Below are 20,510 nucleotides of genomic sequence, written 5' to 3' on the forward strand. Positions count from 1 at the left end.
GGTGGGGCGCCCGGCGAGGGCAGGGGCCCCGGAGGAAGTGTGGGAGCCCCGGGAGAGCCCACCTCTGAGGGCGGCGCAGGGCCCAGACAGGGCTGAAGCCTCTGGGGGGCCGCCCCCGAGCCCCTCCTCTCCTGGTGACACACCAGCTCCCACCGCCGCGTCATTAACAGCTCTCAGAGAGCGGGGAGGCGGCCGCAAAATAAGAGAAAAGCAATTTGACGTTTCTAATAAAGCGTCGCTCCACTTTGCCAAATTAATTTTGACTCCCATAATTATTTGCTGTAGGAGCGGCCGCGTTCTCCCCACCGCCGCCTAATGAGGTAATTGGGGAATTAGGAATTAATGACTTTAACAGAAGTGACAACTGACTTCACGTCGGGAGCAGCTCTGGGAGCTGCCTCTCCCCCGGAGCGTATGGCTCTGAGCTCGGCTGCCTCCTAGGAAACCTGGGTGTCCTGCCTTCCTTGCCCCGGCCAGCACCCCCGGCACCCCAGCTCCCAGGTGGCCTCTGCTCCTTGACCACCGTCCCTGCCTGGCCTGAGCCTCACGGGGGAGAAACCCTCGGAGGCGGCTAAGGGGCTGCTACTATTCTGGGCGATGTTACTGCTAAAAATAGTATGGAGGAGCATCGGCTGTTTCCCTCCTGTGTGTGGGGAACATGTGATCACCCCGTCTCCCTGGGATGTTGTCAGTCTGTGGGTGGTGGGTGCGTGGGGCTTGTGAGTACTCTGTTAGGCGAGCCCAGCCTCAGTTTCCCTGCTTTACTGCACCTGAGGAGAGAGGCTGTGTGCGTATATGACTGTGTGTGTGTGTGTGTGTGTGTGTGTGTGTGTGGCTTTCCCAGGTTCTAGGAGGGGGAGGACTGGACCCACGATGGGGGAAGGGATCGGGTCTGGATCTCCAGGCAAGCCACAGCTCCCTTGTGCCAGCTCTCTGCAAAACCCCAATCCTTGTGCCATCTGTGAGTCTCCCCATCCCATCCTCAGTGCCACCAAGCTGCTTGGCTGAACGGGCCCTCCTGCCCAGGCTGGACTGCAGTAGTCTTTCAGGAAGAGCCAAGGTGTGTGTGTGTGGATTCTCTGATGACCTGGGTCCTGGACTGTGTGTGCTTCAGGGGGCCTAAGTGAGCCTGTATGGGTGTCTGTCCTGAGCAGGAGGAGGGGGGTGGGGGGACCCAGGAAGCTGAGTCAAGTGCTGCCGGAAGTGCAGGGGAATGGAATAGGGGCTCAACTTTAGGGCCTCCTGGGCCTTCCCCTGACTTCTTTAGAGGTCTCTGGTCTCTCAGGTGGGCTGGGCTCAGTAGCTGCTCAGATCATGCCCCTGCCTTTTGAGTCAGTGTCTCCCTAGACTAGTGGGCAGGAGAGAGCGAGCACTGGCTCTGGAGTCAGGCCAACTGGGGTGCAAACCTGGGGTTCCTTTCCTTGTGATGTGGATTTGGGGTTGCTACTCAACCTCCCCGGACCTCAGTTTTCTCCTTGCTGAATTGGGAATGCCATAGCTTCCCGAGAGGGTCACTGTGGGGATGGAGAGAACGCGTGTATATGGTCCCCTCAGAGGGCCTGGCACCTTTTAGGGGTTCAGTGAAGCACTCGTTCTCATACCAGTGCCACCAACGGAACTCTTCTGGGGCTGGATCCTGGGTGGCCTCCGCAGGGTTCCCCAGGCCCTGCCCTGTCCAGAGCATGGGACCCTAGGTCCCAGAGGTTGCCGAGACTGACTCTTTGCTCCCTTCTCCAGGCCTGGGTCTCTGACTTTCCTCTCCTTCCCCAACTCCCAGCCCCATCCTCTATCCCTACACCCACAATCCCACCTTTCCTTAGTAAGTCTACAGGGGTTGACCTCCCTGATCTCTTTCCATACTCATCACTCCCCAAAATCCACAGTTCAGACCCCCGCCTCTGCTCCTATGATTTCGCACTCAGGCCTGACCAACATGGGGCCTGATGAGCTGCCGGAAGCATGTTGATGCGCTAGTACAGGGGCCTCAGGGGACCCACTCCGTGCCGAGCGGGAAAGGAAGGGGAGTTCCAAGGCTGGGGGTGGTGGGGAGCAGGGAGGCCAGAATTTCCTCAGGCACAGGGATGGCTTCCATGGATTTCTCTGTTGGTCGTGCCCTAGGGAGGCCCCCGCCCTGAGCTCTCGTTGGCCCCCAGCTGGGTCCTGGCCACCTTGTCTGGGGCCTGGGCTCAGTGGCCCTTAGCACAGAATGGGTGCCCTGTGAACATCTGTGAATACTCTGAACAAACCGCAAGGCAAGAGGCAGGTGTGGTTAGTAGGAGCGCTCCCGTTCCAGGCTCTACACCCCGCCAGGGTCCCAGCCTCTCTGAATCTCGGGTCACTCCTTTGCCCACGAGTCAGGGAGAGGCAAGCCCGCCAGCCTCTTTGGGCGGGTGAGAGGGTCAAAGCATGACTGGGAGATGTGCGTTGTAAAGCTATAAAGTGCCACAGATCTGGGCCCGTGCGGTCACAGGTGGAGTTCTAGAAAGAGTGAATGGTTATTCCCTCCCCCTGTTGACCTCTACCTCCTCCTCCCCAGGACCAGGGCACCGTGGGGGTGATCTTTAACGTGGGCACGGACGACATTACCATCGACGAGCCCAATGCCATCGTGAGCGACGGCAAATATCACGTGGTGCGCTTCACTCGAAGCGGCGGCAACGCCACCCTGCAGGTGGACAGCTGGCCGGTCAATGAGCGGTACCCGGCAGGTAGGCGGCGCCGGCGCGCGGAGGAGGCGCTGAGGGCGGGGCGGGGGCGGGGCGGGGCGGGGGCGGGGCCGGCAAGGCGGCCTCTGATAGGATCGCTGCCTGCACGCCCGGGAGCGATCTCCTGCGGGGCTAAGCGGGGAGGTTTCTGGTGGGGCTGGGGCGTGGCCAAGTCAAAGGCGAGGCTAATGGGGACCCTGGGTGGGGGCGTGGCTAAAGAGAAACCTCGGGATTCGCAAGGCAGAACTAGACCTCGGTGGTGGGAGTCTGTGGGCTGGGAGGGAGAGGGCGGAGCTGAGCTGGGAAGGCTGCAAGGCCGGGGTCCAGGTGCGGGTAGGGGAGAAGAGAAGAGGAAGGGGGTAGAAGTAGGGAGAATCTGACACGAGTGAGGAAAGGATGGGTTTAGAATTGAGGGACAGGCAGAAATGAGGAGGCAGATGCAGAAACCAAAGAGAGAAGATCCAAAAGTAACCCAAAATATATCTTGCCAAGGAAGCACGGCTGATCCCAAGGACAGAATCAAGGAATGAACCAAGGTCTTTACAAAGAGCAAATCAAAGATCTGTATCAGGAGATCCAGATAAAGGAAGAGAAGTGACCACAGAGGCTCAGGGAAAAGGAACCCCAGTGTCTCAGGGCATAAGGGACACAGTGAAAGGGAGAGAACGTCAAGAGACAAGAGTGCAAGCTCATTCCACAGACCTTCACTGGGAGCCTCCTGGGTGTCAGGCTCGGGAGATGCACAGCAGCGGGACGCGGCCTCTGTTTGCAGGGGCTCGCAGTCTGGGGGGGGGGCACGAGCATGCAACCGGACCCCATTCTATAGTGTCACACAGTGTGATGGCTGTGGCGGCCCAGGACAAACCAAGGTCTGAAGCGCAAGAGGAAGGAGGGGATGAGGACATGGGAGAAATGAGGAGGCAGAGAAAGAGCCTCAGAGTGCGGGGGAGCCAGGGGAGAGGCGATGGAGAGATATGGGAACAGTCACTGCGAGCAGAGACGGAGGCAGCCCCAGAGTGATGCAGAGAGATATATGGAGACGTCGTGGCACAGACCCAGCCAGTGGGAGAAGAGGTGGCCAGAGCCTCAGGAGGAAGAGGAAGAGAGCCCGGTGCGGGAGACCGAGAGGGAGGGGAAGGGAGCCACCGCAGGGGAGAACTGCAGAAGCGCAGACTTGTGGAGGTATAATCTGGCTCAGCGACCGCATAGTCACACACGGGGGCACTGCATAGTCACACACGGGGGCGACTGAGGAGAAAGGAGCATCTGCAGGCTCGGTCCCTCTCCAAGGCCGAAGCGACAGCCGAGGCGGGGGCTGAGAGGCTGCCCCACGCTGGCTGAGAGGGGTGTGGGCAGAAGGACACGGAAAGGTGCAGGTGTGCCGACCCTCATGGGCCCACTTACGCCGGCAGAAAGATGCCAGTCTCGATTCCCAGGTCCCCGTCGTGCAGGTTTGTGCCCAGCCCTCTCTGGGGTTAAAGAGAACCACACGGCCCCCACCCCTCGCCCAAGAAGTACAGAGGCTGACGGACATAAGGACACAAGGACAAGTACAGAGGCTGACGGACATAAGGACACAAGGACAAGTGCAAAGACTTGTAAGGTCAGACTGACATAGGAGAGGCCGCCCGAGGGAGGCCAGCCCACACCCAGGTTCTGGGCCTGTGTGGGATCACGGAGGCACACCAACCCTCCCATGTGAAGTCTTGCAGGTGCGCGGGCCAGGCTCTGACGTGTGATTGCCTTGCGATCATTGGTCTCTCTCTCTCTCAGCCACACACACACGTGAAGGCAACTTTGGTGGCCGTGGGGACCCCTGCCTGGGCCAAACAAGGTTGTACTGGGAGGACATGAAGGCTTCACCACATCAAGCCATGATGTGGGTCCAGAGCACCTTCCCTTGAGGCCCAGCAGGCCAGAGGCCAGGGCTTGGAGGGTCCATGCCTGCTCTCCTCTGCTCAGAGACCCCTGGGTGGGGGTGGGGAGACTGCTGGGCACCCCCTCAGCCGCCCAGCAGGGTAACCCAGTGCCAGCCTGGGTGCGGTGTGAGGGCAGGTGGCCGACCAAAGCCGAGTGTCCTCCTGACCTACCCTGGCGGGCTGGGCTGGCAGAACACTTCCACGTAGAGCCTGGGCCTCCAGACTTTTCGGGAGCACAGAGACTCAGCTCTTAGCCTCTGGACCTCCTACTGATAAGTCCGTGGCTTTGGGCGGGTCATCCAGCCTCTGAATCTGTCTCCCCCTCTGAAAGAGAGGGATAATAGGCCCCCCCTAGTAATACCTGAGAATCCCACAAGATAACCCAAGGAAAGCCCTCGAGTGGCATGGCCAAGGGGAAGTGCTCAATGAGAAGAATTTGGGTTAGAATTGTTACGTGCTACAATGAGGAAGGGACACACACAGGGACAGCTACACAAACAGCTGCCTTCCCGAGTCTTTGACTCTGCTTATGTGCCCCCGACCCCTAGCCCTGCCAGACTCCCTTCTGGCCCGTTCACCTCTCCTGCAGTGTCTTCACTGGGGTCTCTCACTCCCAGCCCTGGGCAGGGATGTCCTGTGCAACCTCCAGCAAAACAAAGAACATTGCCGGTCACTCGCCAGTCTCCCCTGCTTAGCTGGGGCGCTCGGCGGGTCAGGGCCAGGCCTCTGTCTCTGCATCTCCAGTACCCAGCATGAGGAACAGAGCAGGCACTCAAGAAATGTTTATTGAGTGACCAAACGAGTGAACAATCCATTTTTTACTGAAACAGCGGTGACCTGAACCTGTCAGGAAGGCAAGGTCTTGTTCAGTGAGGAGCACCTAGGGAGGCAGCAGCCGTGCACACACGCGGACACGTCGTGTGCTTGCTCAGGGGGGATGTCCAGGGCAGGCCCGGGCCCTGGCCTCACTAGGGGCACACACAGCCGTGCATTGCGAGAGGAACAGGAAAGCCTCCCCCCAACACGTTATGGAGCACTGTACGTGGTTTCAATGGGAAGAGTGGCCAGATTCCCAAAGGAAATGATTTCCATTTCCACTGCAACAGCCTGGCATAATCCACAGCCCGTGGGTGCGGGGAGGAGCACACCGAACTCCTAGGCACACTGATAAACCCCTTTCCATGGTCTGTTTGTCACACACACACACACACACACACACACAGACTATCGTTCCTCCCCATCTCCAGGGCCTGGACAATGGTGAGTGGAGAGAGGGACAGGCAGGGTGGAGAAGGAGTGAGGTTAGGAATTGTGGGGAGGAGCCTGAAAGGAGAAAGACTAGGAAGTGACAGCATGTTGGGAGCTGGGCTGGCCCCCCCACCCGGTGCAGAGGCAAAAGTGGACCAGAGCAGCGCTGAGTCTGAGGGTCTTGGAATGGGGCTGAGATGGGGGAAGAGAGCCTCCAGACAGAGGGGCCGGGGGAGGGATGCCCTGTGGGGAGGGAGCCAGGGCAGGCTTAGAGGGGTGGAAGAGATGGCTGCAGGAAAGGTGGAGAAGGGCAGAGGGGTGGGAGGGGCGGCAGGGTGGTGAGGTGACCTGTAGGGATGGCGGGCTGGGTGGCAAGGCTGTGGTGGCGGGCCCTCTGAGGAGGGAGGAATCGGGGTAGAAGCTGGTGGGGTAGGGGTGCGGGGTGAGCTGGCAAAGAGGGCGCCGCGGGGAGCTGAGCTCGGAAGGGAAAGGGAACTGAGTGCCTGGAGAAGTGGTTGAAATGTCACTGTTAAGTGCGAGGGCCGGGCCACCCCCTAAATGCCGCATAAACCCCACTTAACCCATCCCTCCCACTTCTAAACCACCCTCTAAACTCAGTAACCAGCTGGGCCACTGAGGCCCCCCACCCCCCAACTTAAACCCGCTAAATGCCCCTCCCTGCCCCCACTGCCCCACTCTGGGATGGGGACGGAAGGTGAGCACCACAGCCTGAACATAGATAAACCTGTTTAACCTCTGACCTTTGACCTTCCAGCGGCCTTTTCTTTTCTGTCCCCTTTCCTTTTCTTCTACGTCCCTGTCTTTTTCTTTGGGTCACTCGTGCCCCTCGGGTGGGGCTGGCTCTGGACGGGAGCCTAGGGAGGGGACGGGAGGACGAGGGACCCAGTACTGCTTCTCCCGCCTTGGGTGGACCTTCCCCCCTTTCCGGTGGATGTTGCTGCTTTACTCTGAGTCTCCTGAGAAATGCGTAATTACTTTGCTAACTCCTTTGGACTTCGCCGCCTGAGAAACCTACTGTCTTTCTAAACTTTTCCAAGGAAACTTTGATAACGAGCGCCTGGCGATTGCTAGACAGAGAATCCCCTACCGGCTTGGTCGAGTAGTAGATGAGTGGCTGCTCGACAAAGGTAATTAACCAGAATTAATTAATTAATTAATTAATTAACTTTAAAAACACTATCTTAAAGGTGCAGAGCTCTCTCTTTCCCCACCTTGCCTTCCCCATCGCCCGCCCCTTAGCGGAGGCCTGATTATCCCCCACCCCCGGGATGCCCCCCTCCCTTTCCTCTCTGGATGCAGATCATCTGTGTCTTTAGAAGTAGAGGGGTGGTTTCTGACAGGGCTGGGGTTTTGCTCAGAAGAGGGAGAGTCCTTGAGCTCTTTCCAAAGCTGGGATGGGTTAGGATAATCCCTGAGATTTTTCAACTGAGCCCCTCCCCGCCTCCCCCCCCTCCCCCTGGAACCGCCTGGTAAAGCAGGCTGGAGTGTAGATCAGGAGCGGGGTTTGGTGAAGGGCTGGCCAGGGGGCCGCAGTGCACTGAGAAGCAGAAAGCGCTCATCTTGGGATCCCAAGGGAGGGTGGGAAGGCTTCCCCAGAGTCATCTGAGGAGGAAAGGCAAGTATGGAGGCCTCACATCTTACTGGAAAGACCCCCCCACCCGCTACCAAGGGAGTGGCTGTGGGACAGGCTCTGGAATGGGCCCACCTGGGTCCAGAAGGCCTCTCAGAAGTAAACAGGCGGGGGAAGGGGGATTCTAGGAGGTAGGGCCAGGGGTGGCCATCCCCCAGGGCTTTCTGTGCCTGCTAGAACTGATGAGGAAGACAGAACAGGCCCGCTGAGCGGCTACAGGGAGTGGCCAGACACTGCTGGGTGTGAGGGAGAAGGCCACTTGTCACCAAGGGAAGTTGGGGCCAAGGGCCAAGCCATCCCTTCCCTTCGGAGAGGGGGCGAGCTCTGTACCTCTAAGGCTAAACTCTAGGGGGGAGTAGAACTGTTAAACCCCCACCTAACCAGCTGATAACTGTGCTTTTAAATGTCGCCCAGCTAAACCCCCAAATGTCCCCTGCAGCCCCCCGCACAGCCAGCGGGGACTAAACACGCTGATAACCAGATGTGATAAATCCATAACAGGACAAAAAGTTAAAGGGACTGTAACAGACATCGCTAAAACCTACAGCCCCCAGCCGCACTGGGTTGCTCTCTCCAGCGGGGTGAACTTTAACCCTTTGAGGAGTTCATGGCGGGCGGGGCTGCAGCGGCCAAGTTCGCAGACCTATGTAGCTTCCTCTCCATTACCCACCTCCCACTCCCAGAATCAGAAAGGCCAAGGGAGCAGCTTGGGCTGAGGCTGGGACAACTTGTGACCCCAGGGAGACAGAGCTGGACAGGCCCCCGGGGGGGGGTGGCTTTCTGTTCAGGTGACAATGAACCCCAGCGGTCCCTTCCTAGCTGCGGGGCCATACCCTCTCTTTAGACCTCTGTTTCCGCTTCTGGAAAATGAAAGATGGGGCAAAATGCTCTGGTATTTCCCAGAGTGTGGAAGGAGGAACTTGCTTCCCCTTTCTCAGGAGGGGTGAGTCCCCCCAGCCCCTCAGCCTACCTCCTGGGGGCTGCTGGGAGAATGAGATGTAGTGAGGAGCAGGGAGGTATTTCAGAACAAGATCTGGGCCCTCTTGGAGGGATGATTTTACTGTCAGCTTCTGGCATGAGGTAGGTGCTCAATAAATATTTATCGAATGAGCCAATTTCCAGTTCCAAAACATGTCCGGAGCAGCCTAAGTCCCACAAGAGGCTTCCCAAGAAAGAGATTTGTGGTAAAATGAGCTTGGGAAATGCCGAATCCTGTTTCTTCCTCTCGAAGATACACATGGACGTTGGTTTAATAAAGGCTCTGAGAAGTCCTGTGAGAACGAAAGCTGTCGCTTCCCAAACTTGTTGGACCACCATGAGGCTTCTCCTCTTCATTGTCTCCTAACTCTTACGCCTGGGAATTATCTGTGGACGGTAGTCCATGAGCACCTCTCCGGGTCTGGTGTTCCAGCTGCTACTGACTAGGGCTCAGCATTTGTGGGCCCCGGCGCCCCCATTTGTAAGATGGTGACGCTGCAGTAAGGAGCTGGGCAGTGGGAGGGGGCCAGACAGCCCAGCAGAGTCCCCACCAGGGAGGGTCAGACAGATGGTTGGGTGGCCCCGGGGAACCCGTGTTTCCGAAGAGAGTGTGGGTTTCACAAGTTGGACGATCCTCAGCCCAGGTTTTGGGGGCAGGACGTACAGACACCTAACTCTAAACCAGATCTTTAAAGAGGCACTAACCAGAGGCTAACGAGGGCTAAGCCAGGTCTTAAACCCCCCAGCGCCCGCAGCTGAAGGTCCAGGGGAGCAGGGGCGGCCATGGAGTCATTCCTCTGTCCCCCTCCTCCCGAAATAAGCAACACCAAAACAAAAGTTAAATCTAAACTTAAAACACAATAAATCTCTTTTCTAAAAACCAAACCAAAGCAACAAACTCAGAGGGTTAAACCGACCCCCAGATTCACTAAAACCAAAAAGAACAGCCGAACCCCACCCAGGGGGGATGCTGAGGTGACAGCTGCTGAGTGGCGAGCGAGATTGGAGCTGGAGCGGGGTTTTTTTTGGCTGTCAGCGAGCGAAGCAAGGTCCCTTTAACGTTTTCCATCTCTGTGCTTGCACATCCGGGCGGGGAGGAAGGCCTCTGCTCTCCAGGGCCTGGTCCCCCTCCTGGGCAGGGCAGCGGCTGGGCCTCGGAGTGGGGAGGTGAGAGGGGAGCCTGGCCAGAGGTCAGAGGGCTTGGCGTGGCTGGCAGGGCAGAGCGGGGTCTGCGTGGCTGCTCCCACCCTCACGCACGCCAGCCCTCCTCCCGCGCACCGTCCTCACCTCCGGCACGTCGGTGGGTGGCTGTCGCTCCCTCTATGCTTTGACGCGCACTGACCACTCAGCCCGGCAGTCTCCTTCTCTGTCTCTGCCTTTTTGTCTCCTCTGTCTGCTGCTTCTGAGGGCTCCGTGGCTCGGGGCTGGACACTGGGCGTGGGACGTTTGGGGAAGCAGGTGGAGAAGGTGGGGATCAAATTGAGGGATGGGAAAGAGCGGGGTGCGATGCCCCTGGAGCAGGAGAGGAGAGGGGGATGGGAAGGTCAGAGGCATGAGCATGGCGGGGAGAGGGGGGAGCTGGGCTCCCTTTCCCAGCCCATGTGTGCCTTGGGGACCCTCCCCCTCCGGGGTCCCCACCTGGCTGGGCTGGGGGCTGTGGCTGACAAGGACTTTCCCTTTGGTGTCTGCCCCCTTCCTCGTTTTCTCCAATCCCCCACTCCTGCCCCTTGCCGGTTTCCCCCTCCATCCTCTTTCCTTCCCTTGGCTTCCCTCTGTTCTCCCCTTCCCTCTCCGATCTCTCCCCGTTGCCTGCCCCTCCCCTGTCCATCGCCCCCACCAACTCCCCCCCACTTCCCAGGCCGCCAGCTGACCATCTTCAACAGCCAGGCTGCCATCAAGATCGGGGGCCGGGATCAGGGCCGCCCGTTCCAGGGCCAGGTGTCCGGCCTCTACTACAATGGGCTCAAGGTGCTGGCGCTGGCCGCCGAGAGCGACCCCAACGTGCGGACCGAAGGCCACCTGCGCCTGGTGGGGGAGGGGCCGTCCGTGCTGCTCAGCGCGGAGACCACGGCCACCACCCTGCTGGCCGACATGGCGACCACCATCATGGAGACCACCACCACCATGGCTACCACGACCACGCGCCGGGGCCGCTCCCCCACGCTGAGGGACAGCACCACCCAGGTGAGGGCCCACGGGGCCGCCAGACGAGGAGCGAGGCCTCGTGAGGCTTTGGGTGGGAGGCGGGGCTGATGTCCCGTAGCAACTCTGGCGCCCAGGGGAGGGTCTGAGGGCTCTGGTGGGATCTGGAGGCTGCGGTCTCCTCATCGTCATGGCGGTGCTACAGGTGAGGTGGGAAAGGCCTCCCTTCCCGAAGTGGCCTGGCGACCAGGGCTGTTGTCTGTGGGAAGGTGGTCACTGTTTCTAGGGGCCGGGTCCAGTGGTAAGGGGGAGTTTGGTACTCCAGCTAGACCAGGGAAGACTGCCTAAGAGGGGAGAAGTCTGGGCTGGGGTGAAGGTGGGACGGCCCCGTCTACCTGCCCGTACCAGAGGCCAGGGAGCGGACAACTGGGATGGCATTGCTCTGGCTGGGCACCTAGGAGACAGCCCTGGAGGGCCCAGAGGCTCAGCTGAGGGTGGCTGGCTGGGGGCTGTCGGAGGCCCACAACAGTGTCCCCTGGATTGCTGGTGTCCTCGCAGTGGGACTCCAAGCCCACTGCCTTCTCACGTCCTCTCCTCGGGACCCGGAGCAGGTGTCCCTGCCTGGCAGGGTGCCCTGTGCCTGTGTGTCGGAGGGGGTGTTGGTGCAGACGGTTTCCTAGTGCTTTACTCTCCGAGCTGCCCACCCCACCTGCTCAGGCGCTCTCTCCGGATCAGGACAAGCCCAAGTGATTTGAGTTTATCTTCTCTTGTACGCGGAGTGGGGTCAAACCTGGGGAATGAGGCTCTCACGGGGCAGGACAGGCCTGGCTTTCCGGGTGCCAAAAGCCAGCTGAGCATGTGTGACTTAAGGCGGCAACTCGGGGGCCCAGCTGAGTTTTCTGATTGTCACCATCAACGACTGTGGCCCGGGGAGGGTTTACTCAGTCACTCCGTACCCCGTGCCCAAGCTACTTCTGTCCCTCATCACCCATGGCTGCTGACTCTGTGCCTGGAGAGAGCTCTGAGCTCCCAGGGTGAGGGAGAGGTCTGAGGGCAGCCTGGGCGGGGGTGTGGGGAGGTGGGGGGGTGGGGGGTGGGGGGGTGGGGGGGGGTTCCCACTCCATGCCAGCCTATCTTCAGTGTCTGTACATGAGGGCCAGACTCCATGAACTCGGAGTCCCCTCCTCCCGGCCAGTCTGTGCTGTAGGGGGCCTGGCACTGGCTGACAGGCTCATGCAGGGGAAGAGAGAAGTCTGGACCCCCGTCCCCTCTGCTTTCACTGCCAAGAAAAGCTAGGCTCTCTGAAGGCCAGGCCTTGTCCCAGGGAGCAAGGAGCCCTGGGGGAAAGGCCTGGTCCTACCCAAGGTTGGGCACCTACTGTGCCCAGTGCCCAGAGGCAAGAAGGGCGCCCCTGTCTCAGTGGGAGGCCACGGACTGACCATCCAGGTGGAAGAGAGGGGTGGGGGCCTTCGGGGTCACAGCTGTGCTGGAGAAGCCCCCATAGGAGAGGCTGGGGCTGGTGGGAGGCGAGGGTGCGGAAGGAAAACCAGTCTTCTGGAGATGGGATGGGGCCGGGGGGAGCTGAGAAAAGGCACCATTCGGCCCTTTCACCCCCCCACCCACCCCAGGCTCCTCCCACCCTCGGCTTCCAGGAGCCCTCTCCCTGCTTCCTGCCCTCTCTTGGGCTCCACTCCTGCCTGGATTCCGGGTTTCCCTCCTTGGGTCTCTTCCCTAACAAACCCTGAGCACACTGCCCTCCCCGCCCCCTTACATTCACTCATCTTGGGGATTCTCTTTCTTTGCAATCAGGAGGAGAGAAAATGCTGACAAAGTCGACTCCCATTGCCATGGTAACCACAGCCCTAATTATTGTGTGCAGCCTGGTTCCGGGCTCTGGGAAGGGGGTTGGGAGAGAGATGATGGGTGGTGGGGTAGTGAGGTTGGAGCCATGAGCCACCCCCTACCCCCTACCACCCCAGGTTCTGCTCCCCTTCTCTGCCTGTGCTGGCCTCCAGACGCCCCCATGCCTCATCTCCCTGATGCCCGGGGTCCCCTTGCTCCAGCCCTGCACCCCCAGGTCCGCCGTCCAGCCTCCCAGCTTCCTAGAAATAAAAGACACAGCACGTACCATCCCACTGATCTCCAGGAGCTGTGGGAGCTGCTGCAGGGTGGGCGCTGGCCAGTCTGTATTTGCACGTGGGGAACGGGGGGCTCTCGGTCACCCAGCGAGCAATGGGAGAACTGGGCAACAGATCAGGGTGTGTGTTTCTTAGCCCAGGACCCACCTCCTGTGTGGTGCCGCACCTCCAGAGGTGGCTTTGGGGCCTACTGACCCACCCCCGAACCCTCTTCCCCACCCCTCCCTCCTGTCGCCCACAGAACACGGATGACCTCTTGGTGGCCTCTGCCGAGTGTCCGAGTGATGACGAGGACCTGGAAGAGTGTGAGCCCAGTACTGGTGAGTGCCTTTCCCCCCTCCCCTGCCCCGGGCCCAGGTGACGCTGATGGGAGGGGGGCGACTGTCCCTGCCACCTTGCCCGAGCCCAAGGGGCCTGCTGCCAGGCTTTACCTTTTCCTGATAGCTTCCTCTGCCTTCCTGCCGTTCCCCCCCAGGTCCCTCAAATTGTCCCTCTGGCAAGGCAGTTTCTGGCTCTTCAGTGCCCAGCCCTCTGAGGTAGTGAGGTCCTTAGCTGGGGATCCTGGGGTTCAGGGCCAAGGAATGCTGGGAAACAAAGAGGGAGACTTTTCCCTAGCAAGATAAGTAACTGCAGCTCCCATGAGTCTTTATGGGGTGGAGGGTGGAGGGGGAGGGTAGGTGGGAGAACGCAGGCCGAGGAACTACAAATCCCATCAGCTCTTGTGTCCAGAACTGCAACCCCCATCAGTCCCTGAGGCTTGATTTTTATCCTGGGTCAGCAGTAGAGGAGATCCCCGCTGGATCCAGAACCCTCCTCTTTCCTGGTCTCAGGGAGGTGGCCAGACCAAGCTGGGGCCGTCTATCACTCAGCAGCTCTGTGCCCGGCAGTATGTGGCTGGGAGGTGCCCCTGGCCAGATGTGTGGTCCCCTGGGGAGATCGGGACGTGAGTTCTGGTCTAGATGTCTAGTGGAGCCGCTGCTGTCGCAGGAGAGCAGGGCTGGGAGGGAGGGCTTCCTGGGGGTGGCGTTCCAGGCCTCTGCTGGATCCTTTCAGCTGGAGAGAAGGGTGCGGCCCCAGAGAGAGACCCCATTGGCAAAGGAAGGGTGGGCCTCCAGCACCAATGAGAAGAGTGGGGTGTGGAGCGGCTCAGTGGGTGCAAGGTTGGGGGTGGCTGAGAGGACCCAGGGGGGAGGGAGGGCCTGGGAAGCGGAGGTCCTGGTGCTTACAGCTGGCAGCGGGAAGGGAGGAAGGACTGAATGTGGCCAGATTTCCCAGCGAAGGGTTATGGGACTTGGTGGTGGCCTGGATAAGCGTCCTCCCTGGCTGGGGTTTCCAGAGACTTCTCCTGGTTCCCTCGCAATGCGTGGCACCTGGGCTGTTGCTACTGGAAGGCTGGAGGCTGAGCAGACTCCTGCGGGGTTGGGGGAGGTGACTGCGCAGATGAGGTGGGCAGTGTGACCGGGGCAGTGTGAATCTGGCCTGGGGTGGGGGTGGGGGCGGTCTGCCAGTCCCAGAGGAGACGCTCAAGCTGAGGATAGGCTGCGACCGTGGAAGGAGTGTGGGGAAAGCAAGAAAAACTGTGAAGCCTTGGGGTAGAGGCTCAGCCTCCAGAGACAAAGGGGAGAGGCAGTTCTGGGCCACAGGCCCCCCGACACCGTCAGCCAGGGCTGAAGAGGGTTGTTTGGTGGTCCTGGGCCCTGAGGCACTTGGAGGAGCTGTAGGCTGCTGGGTTGGAAAGGCCTCCCCATCCACAACCAAGAGCTGGTGCTTTCTGGAACAGACGCCCTCCACCGTGGGGAGGCCCCTCTGCTGGGGGGCCATCTGGCTCCATCTCACTAGGCCGTCTCCGCTCGGGGATGCACCCCCGCCCCCCCGTGCTCTGCCATTGCTCTGGGAGGCTCTGGGCATCTGGCAGCTTCCATATGGCCCTCCCCCCTTGACCCTGCTTTACTCCTTTGACTCGTCCGGACTGGGCTTTCCTGGACGTGGAAGTGGTGCCTTGAGCCCAGGCCTTTGGAAAGTGGCTGTGATGAATGGCCCCCTGAGAGCCCTGGGATAGGACTCTGGGGACAAAGGGCGGGCGGATCATGAGAGAAGGGGACTTGGCCCCGTCCCATGTGTTTGCATGCATGTGCTCACTCTGGGGGCGGGGGGGGGGGGAGGTGGGAAGGGACTGTTCTCCCTGGACCCCATGGAGAAGAGTGTTGGGCCAGACTGCCACAGTGCAGGGACAGGCAGCCCATCCCGGACCGTACCAAGGCCACACGCTATCTACCAAAGTTCTAGCTTCCCAGCTGCGGTGCCGAGCGTGTGCACCGGGGCCGAGCTCCCTTAGGTGGCGTGGGGACAAGGGAGCGAGCTGGAGCTGAAGTAGGTGGGTCAGCTGCCCTCCCCCAATCAAAGGGCAAAACCTATGAGGGGAGGTTGGAGGGTAGAGGAGCAGTGAAGCTGGGGGGTAGGGCTGCTGGGCAGCCGGGCCCCTGGCTTCAACATGAGGGCGGAGCGCATGCCAAAGCCTCCCGTGGAAGCCGCCCGAAGCCCCCTGAAGCCCCCCGGGTCTCCCTGAGATGGGCACAGCACACGCCTGCATTTCCATACTCGGGCCACTCTGAAATGCTTCAGCTTGGATTTTTATCTTGATGGGAGGCCAGGCGAGGACCAAGACGACTCCAGAGCCCCTCAGGCTGATTTAGACCATGTCATCCCCCTACTTAGAGGAAAAGGGGCTCCAGCCAGAGGCCCTCTTGTGCCCCCAGAGGAAAAAAGGAGGCTTTTTCCTCTAGCCAAGGGTCAGGCCTCCTTGGGCTCCAAGGTCAGGGTTAGAGTCAAGGGCAGCCTGGCTGGAAACAGTGGCTAACCAGGGGCTTACCCAACGGACCCCAGGACATTGGCGTGCTTCCCACCTGCCGGGTCCTCCTCCCTGCGTCCAGATGTCAAGCCTGGGATCATCCTGACTTGCTTTCCATCCTTTCCCTTGACCTGGGGCCCTTCACAGACCCCGGGGCCCCACTCCTCCTCCTCGCGGCTTGGTGAGATCATCCTGGAACATGGGTATTTCACCCGAGGTTGGATACCCAAGGATATCGTTGTTTAGATCTAAACACAGTGTTTAGATTGCTTGGAATGGGAGTGCCTTTAGTGGGGGCATGCTCTGCATAGAGGGTCATGTCTTACTGTCTTAGCCCGCTGGACCCACACATCATGTTGTGTGCTGGGTGCCTGTAGGGATCGGAGTGTGCCCTGCCTCGGGGTGCATGGGAAGTGCACACCCAGACTCAGATCCCCAGAGTCACACACTTCTATGCACACACAGAGGCATACACACACACAGCTATGCACATACATGTAGGGATCTCCCAGCAAACTCACACCTGCCCACTTGCTCACCAGTGCCCACCTGCTCAGACCCACAGTGTTTCACACTTATGAGTGCTCGTCACACCAGGGTGTGCACCCAGGGTGTCTTCAGCCCGTGGAGGCACGCTCCCACACACACTCCAACCTGTTGAGGCGCAGACCAAACGTTTGGGATCCAATGCACATGCTCAGAAGCTCCCGCACCCTCCAACCCTTGCGACGGGCATGTGTGTTCGGGGTGAGCTTACCCATGCACATTCTCGGACGCCCAGAATCCACACCTGCGGTCGGCGCACAGAGGCACACACGTGTGTACAGATCCTGCTGCGTAACACACGTGCTCCCACCACGTCCTCCGTGCGTGCCCAGACTTACAGATGCTCACAGAGGGTTCCAAGGGGCCGTGTGCTTGTGTTCAGAGCAGGCATGTACAGGGCACCTGGACCCCCTGAGGTGTAGCCGCACACATGCACGCACATGTGCACACACATTCACAGGAGTTCCGGGAGGCACACACCTGTGCCCAGGCTCTCAGGCGCGTGTGGCACAGCCCCACCCAAGTGTGCCCTCATGCTTGGACCTGCAGCATCCCACGAGTAGGTTCACAGGCACTCGGACGCACAGACACACCCTCAGAGGGATGTTGTGTCCCGGCACTTGTGCTCGTTCCCACAGAGGCACGCCTGCCCCCCTCCATTGCCCCATGAGAGGGGGCCCTCCGAGGCCCCCGAGCTCGGACCTGCAGAGGCTCATTCTTACATTCATATCCTTTTGTGCAGAGACACACACATGCACACACACACACACACACACACACACACGCATTCATGTCTACACGGGCCCAGGCGGGCCCGCACAGGTACTGACCCAGTTACTCCTGTGCTCAGACGAACACCTGAGCTGCACGGGGAAGGGTTTCCTACCCTCAGGCCCTCGGGCCGTGCAGACGTGCTCAGACCCAGCAAAATGCACCCCCCCCACCACCATGTGCGCACACACAGCTGTTCAGACCCGCAAGGGTGCACGCGGGCCCATGTAGTCAGGTTCCCAGATGGGGGAGCAGCTCGTGCGCTCACCCCACAGGCTTGGCCCCCAGGCACGCATAGACGAGACCCCCCGAGGCTTTCACGGGCTCAGGTCCACGGACACACAGACACACTTGCTCAGACCCACACACCGCTCAGAATCCCAGGGGCACAAAGGCGCTCCCCTCCAGCGTTTCTTGAGGTGATACTGGTCGCGGCAATGGGTACAGCCTCCACCACCCTGTGGTTTGTTACACAGAAGCATGTGTGTCCTTCACCTAAAGTCACAAACCAGTGTTCCCGGTGGGTGGGCCGCTCCTCGGCACGTGCTAACTCAGGGCCTTGTCGCCCTCCCTGGGTGACCTCCTCAGTTGTGGTGGAAGGTGACTGACAGGCGGGGTCCCGAAGGGGTGGGTCCTGTGGGTCAGGCCCGGGAGGGAGACCCATGTTACACCTGCTGCTTCTGCTCAGTCATGTGGCCGCAGCTCCGCGTCCAGGAAGTCCCCCAGGAAGGAAGCACAAACAGATTTGGGGACCAACTGGCAACTTATCTACCTGGTGTGGCCTTTGGGCCACCCATAATCCATGTCAATCTTCCTGACACCCTGAAGCCCCTCCCACTCAGGGCCGTCAAGGCAGAGGTGATGGTGACTGGCAGGCGGTGGCCCATTGTCGTGTCCAGACTTGCTCCCGAGGACCCATATTTGGTCCGGGTCCCTGTGAAATAACAGGATAGCCGATCTCACTGTCCACACAGCTCCGCACACCCCGCATCCAGTGGGTGGGCCAGAGGCGGCCACCATGGCCACTCTAATTCAAGAAAGGGAAGGATGGAGGAAGACACACAGAGGCTCTTGGTTTTAAGGAAGTAGTTGAGGAAATCCAGCCCTCCACCCCTGAAGCGGGAAAGTTTCTTCCTTAAACTCAGCCTCTCTGGTCTCCAAGAAATGCCCTCTCCTTTGTTTGTGGCCCCGGCGCTGGCCTGGGTGAGGTTCTTCCCAGTTCTTACCCTCCACGGCCATCTCTGAAGTGGGTGTTGGGAAAATGTCCTTCTTGGGGGCCCCATGGTGTTGACAGCCCACTTCCTGCTCCTGTATATTTGGGGGCCCAAAGGATCAAGCTATCGAGATAACTGCACTCAGCGTTCTTTCCTAGACATACTTGTCAAGCGCTTTGTTTCCTTGTTTCTCCGAATCCTTGCTTGTCTCTTAATTTAGACATGACTATTTTGAGGGCCTCGGAAACAGTAGGTGGGGAGGCCATGTCTTTAGTCTGATCTGTGGGGCACGGCTGGGCCCTCCTTATTCAGAGGGAGGTTTCGCTGGGTCATGTTCCCTCAAAGCCATTGCTGACCTCTCGTGATCTGCGGGTTGGAAGCAGGGGCTCTCTTGACACTTGGCACGCCCCTCCCCTTCCTGGGCTCTCTCTGTTCCCTTCTCTGCTTGCAAACCTACCCACTCTTGCCTAACTTTGTCTTCTTGTGATATGTGGCTGAAAGCAGACAGTAAAAGCCGGCACTGGCACCCCGACTTTCTGGCAGGTTCCTTTGGTGCCTCAGCCTCAGCAGACACCTGGCCTTCCCTGTAGGTCATCACAAGCAGGGTTAGAACCGGATGTCCTGCCACTGCTTTGCTGTGGTTCTGCATCTTTCCAGCCGTTTCCTTGGATTGTTGTCGGAAGGCCACCGGTTCTTGTGATGCACGTTTCTGGTTCAGTGTCTGTATTAGTTCAGGTAACATTTATTTCTGGAACAGATGACCCCCAAATCTCAGTGGGTACCTCAAGGGAGGTTTCTCACTCAGGGGAAGCCCCGCCAGGGTGCTCCTGGTCAGCCAGTGGCTTGGCCCCAAAGGGTGCTTTGGGAATCCAGACTCCTTCCATCTTATGGCTCCTCCTTGATATTCACCATGTGGTTTGCAAGGTCACCGGAAGGAGGAGAAAAAGCAAGGTGAATCGCACACAGGGCACTTCCGGTGGGCCAATAGTGGCAGTGCGCCTGGCTCAGTCATGTGACCATACCTAGTTGCAAGGGGTGCTGGGAAGTGTAGTTTCAGTGGAGAGGTGAAAATGAGTTTGGGAAAAGGGGCGCTCATGAAGCCTACCTCATATGCTCAGACCCATGGTGGCATGCTCACATGTCCCCAGCAGCATAGGCGTGCATTCACACACACACACACACACACACGAGTTCTGACTCAGGCTCAGAGGTGGGTGGACACAAGCCCCATGAAAGGCTCACTTACATGCACACGTCTGTTCTGATTCCCTAATGCCCAAGTCCGTGTACTTGGATCCATCGAGGCTTGTGTACACACGCACACAGGCTTAGAGATGTGTGCCCAGGTGCACGGAAATGGACTTTGAGGGTGTATTCTTGCATGCAAACACACACACACACACACACACACACACACACACACAAGACAGAGCCCTGCCTGACCTTGGGTCCACCTTGATGTTTGCTGTGGCTATGCTGGGGTGTCTGAGTGGGGTGGGGCTCCATCCTCTGGGCTACCACACCCAGTGGCACAGGTGGTTGGTTCTGGGCTGGAACAGGTGAGTAAGGGCTGAGAGCTAGCTGGCGCTCTCTGCTCACCCAGCTGCTCGTCCTGGTCCCGGGAGCAGGGCCATGTCCACCAGGAAGACAGAGTGCCTTATTGTGATTGTGCACAGAGAGACCGTGTGCCAAGTCAAGCCCTTGAAGAGCTGTGGCCACACTAAGGGGCTCCCTTTTTAACGCACATGAAATGCCCTGGGGGCTATGGCTTTCTGGCTCTTCCAACCCCAGGGCAGGTTCCAGGCGCTTGTGGGTGGGGCCATCCTGGTTGGGTGGGAATGGGGTTCTTGGGTAGGTTTCTAGTCAGGATCCTCTGTGTCCTGAAGGCAGAAAGAGCTCAGCGGGCTGGTGCATCAGTCCCTAGAGGTAGGGGAGCAGGGGGAGGAAGGGGTGCTCAGGAATGGCCGCTGGTCTCCGTGGCCAGATGGAATTCTCTAGCAAGTGGAACTGACGTGCCCTGACATTCAACTTGAGTGGAGGGGGGGTGGGGTTTGTGATAAATGTGCCTGTGAGTTCTTCCAAGGGCTGCAGCCCCCTTACATGGGGTAGGGGAGGGAAGTGGCCTAGGCTCTTCATCAGACTCCCAGGGGTACCCCATCTCTGGGTGCACCCTTGGAGAGCTGAACCCAGTCCCAGGCACCCCTACAAGTCTTTGCGAGTCTGCTATCTCCAATGCCCAGTGGCAAGGGTGGCCCAGGGAGCCCCTGATTGGGCTTTTCACAGGAGTCTCTGAGGGGCCCTCCCTTGCTCCAGACCCTCACCAGGGCAAGCTTGCTTGACCTCTCCCGGA

General features: G+C 59.5%; 1 protein-coding gene across 15 annotated transcripts in view; it reads left to right on the forward strand.

Annotated features, from left to right (window-relative positions):
- Positions 1-20,510, forward strand: part of NRXN2 (neurexin 2) — a gene marked incomplete at both ends in the record, with an annotated part of 96,448 nt that overhangs the window by 71,234 nt on the left and 4,704 nt on the right. For 10 of the 15 annotated variants that reach the window (XM_080817168.1, XM_080817169.1, XM_080817171.1 and 7 more), the window contains 4 exons: positions 2,537-2,708; positions 6,931-7,020; positions 10,360-10,685; positions 13,023-13,101. In XM_080817168.1, the coding sequence (XP_080673294.1) occupies positions 2,537-2,708; positions 6,931-7,020; positions 10,360-10,685; positions 13,023-13,101 (667 nt within the window). The remainder of the gene's footprint in view (positions 1-2,536; positions 2,709-6,930; positions 7,021-10,359; positions 10,686-13,022; positions 13,102-20,510) is intronic. The other 5 variants (XM_080817172.1, XM_080817167.1, XM_080817161.1 and 2 more) reach the window with 1 other exon arrangement.

This window comes from Martes martes (genome assembly GCF_963455335.1).
Source record: "Martes martes genome assembly, chromosome: 10".
Classification (NCBI taxonomy): Eukaryota; Metazoa; Chordata; class Mammalia; order Carnivora; family Mustelidae; genus Martes; species Martes martes.